Source organism: Acanthisitta chloris, unplaced genomic scaffold (genome assembly GCF_000695815.1).
Source record: "Acanthisitta chloris isolate BGI_N310 unplaced genomic scaffold, ASM69581v1 scaffold38484, whole genome shotgun sequence".
Classification (NCBI taxonomy): domain Eukaryota; kingdom Metazoa; phylum Chordata; class Aves; order Passeriformes; family Acanthisittidae; genus Acanthisitta; species Acanthisitta chloris.
Genome location: NW_008671708.1, coordinates 5,304 through 8,169, shown reverse-complemented (window position 1 = coordinate 8,169; position 2,866 = coordinate 5,304). Strand labels below are relative to the sequence as shown.

General features: G+C 52.7%; 1 protein-coding gene across 1 annotated transcript in view; it reads right to left on the bottom strand.

Moving 5' to 3' along the window:
* Positions 1 to 124: 124 nt before the first annotated feature.
* The window catches only part of MAPK15 (mitogen-activated protein kinase 15), a 6,497-nt gene continuing 3,755 nt past the window's right edge, over positions 125 to 2,866 (bottom strand). The window contains exons 7-9 of the mRNA XM_009074188.1: positions 1,371 to 1,510; positions 962 to 1,019; positions 125 to 266 (exon numbers count right to left, since the gene is read on the bottom strand). Of these exons, the coding sequence (XP_009072436.1) occupies positions 125 to 266; positions 962 to 1,019; positions 1,371 to 1,510 (340 nt within the window). The remainder of the gene's footprint in view (positions 267 to 961; positions 1,020 to 1,370; positions 1,511 to 2,866) is intronic.

Sequence of the window (2,866 nt, the reverse complement as noted above, 5' to 3'; positions counted from 1 at the left end):
CCCCTCATCCAAATCATCAGCAAAGACGTTAACGAGCACTGGGCCCAGACAGAACTGGATGTAGACAGAGCAGGTGTGGAACACCCCAGAAGGGACCAGGGGAGGCTGCACCCTGGTGCCACTCTCACCTGCTGACATAAGGATGCTGCAGAGCCTCCTCTGCTGTGAGTCGCTTCGCAGGGTTAAACACCAAGAGCTTCTTCAGTAGGTCCAAGGCAGGAGGTGGAGTAGAGGGTGGGAAAAGCTCTTTGAATGTCACTTGCTGCCTGGAAAACAGTGACCTGAGCTCCCAGTGCCCAACCCCAGGGAGGGAGGGAGGACAGAACTGGGACCACACCTGAGCCCAGAGCTTACTCAGAGTGTGGGGTAACCACTGGATTCTGGAGTGGTTTGGGTGGGAAGGGACCTCAGAGCTCATCTCATTCCAACCCCATGATCCCACAGATCCAGACATGGGACCACAGAAACACTTTTCTGTGGCGTTTGAGATGTTTAAAAATCTGAGTTTGCATTTTGAAATCCTAAATATAACTGTGAACTTAAGGCAAATCATACACAGCCTCAAGAGGGAGATATGACAGAGCAACACGGTCCCCAGAGGGGCTCCAGAAGAGGTGCAGAGGGATTTGGGACAAGGGATGGAGGGACAGGACACAGGGAATGGCTTCCCACTGCCAGAGGGCAGGGACAGATGGGATATTGGGCAGGAATTCCTCCCTGTCAGGGTGGTGAGGGGCTGGGATGGAATTCCCAGAGCAGCTGTGGCTGCTCCATCCCTGGGAGTGTTCCAGGCCAGGTTGGATGGGGTTGGAGCCACCTGGGCTGGTGGGAGGTGTCCCTGCCCAGGGCAGGGGTGGAATGGGATGAGCTCTAAGGTCCCTCCAACCCAACCCATCCTGTGATTCCATGATTCCATGGTCACCAGCAGATGGTCTGAGACACACCAACACCTCAGGCTTACCGGGAGCTCATGTGGTTGATGACTGAGGCTTTGTACTCTGACTGCAGAGCTGAAATGTCTGCAACAAGATGAGGCTGTTAATGAGGGTCACAGTTTACCAAGGAAAGCAAATATGTGACATCAACAGAGGAAGTAATCCTCATAAAACAAAATGGGAGACCTATGGAATATTTGCTCACACTTTTCCTAAGCTGATTTTCTGACTCCCATTTGTTAATCCATCACAGACTCCATGAACTTGCCCTCACACCCACAGGTCACAAGCACCACAGATCACCAAGATCTGATTTCCTTACTTCCCTCCAACACTAACACTCACAATGAGCCTTTGATTTCCTTGGGAAGGTGCCAGAGTGACCCACAGGAGATCCCTCCTCCCCTGGCCCAGCTCCTTCATCCCCTTTCCCACCTGCTGGGGATGGGGCAGGGATCACTCTTAGGATCTGCTCTATTTGGTTCATTGTAGAAGTCCCAGGGAAAAGAGGCTTCCCGAGCAGCATCTCTCCCAGAATGCAGCCAATGCTCCACATGTCCACACCTTTGGTGTAACTGCAAACAGCAATAGAGCACAGTCAGCACAGGATCACACAGAGGTTCCCTGTGCCTGGTGTGATACCACCCATGCAGACTCCTTTTGCTAGGGAACGTGTCTGGAGCTGTAAACTGAGTGAGGTTTGGGAATCGTGAACTGACAAGCAAGAGACAGAAAGGAAGTTCATCCTACTCCAAGTCTAGTCCAGGAAACCATGAAAGGAAACACAGAATGATCAAGGCTGGAGGAGACCTCTAAGGTCATCATAGAGTCATCAAGTTCAACCACAAGTGTTCCAACCCTATACTACAAGTCATGCCAGAACAAGGAAACATGTCAGTGCCAAGCAGTCGGTGTAGGACAGAACATCCCCCTTTGAAACATTCCTCAGCCTCTACTGATTTACCTTTCTGATCTGATATTTAGGCCAAAGAAAGGACTGAGCCTGACTAACAGCAGCTGCTCTAAGGTTTGAGCATGGAGTGTTTACTCAGCATCTACCAAAACACTGCTCCAAACTGGAGAAGAGGCCTCAGGTGCTTGGTGAGGTGCACGGTGTAGGTAAGGTGTTCAGTGAGGTGCTCAGGCAAAGTGTGTGAAGATGTGGGTTTAAGGGGAGAAAGAGTAAGTCTGGTGGGAGAAAGGGTGACAAACAGAGGAGCTGCTCATGTGTGCACATGGACACTGAGCACACAGGAAGAATCATAGAATTTTAGGGGTTGGTATGGACCTCAGAGATCACCAGCCCCAACCCCTGCCCTGGGCAGGGACACCTCCCACCAGAGCAGGTTGCTCAAGGCTCATCCACCCTGGCTGTGAACACTGCCAGGGTTGGGGCAGCCACAGCCTCCCTGGGCAACCTGTGCCAGTGTCTCACCACCCTCACAGGGGAAAACTTCTGCCTAAGATCTAACCTAAACTTCCCTTGCTTCAGTTTGAACCCATTACCTCTTGTCCTATCCACTGCAGTTCCTAACATAGAGTCCCTCTCTGGCTCCTTGTAGGTCCTTCAGATAGAGAAAAGTTGCTCTGAGGTCTCCCCACAACCTTCTCTTCTCCAGGCTGAACAGCCCCAACTCCCTCAGCCTGTTCTCAGAGGGGGCAGCTGGATGGGCACCATTCCCACCCCCCTGGGCCCAATCCTGATCCCTGGGGGACACCAGTAGTGACCAGAGGGAATGGGCACCATTCTCACCCTCCTGGGCCCAATCCTGATCCCTGGGGACACCAGTAGTGACCAGAGGGAATGGGCACCATTCTCACCCTCCTGGGCCCAATCCTGATCCCTGGGGACACCAGTAGTGACCAGAGGGAATGGGCACCATTCTCACCCTCCTGGGCCCAATCCTGATCCCTGGGGACACCAGTACGTA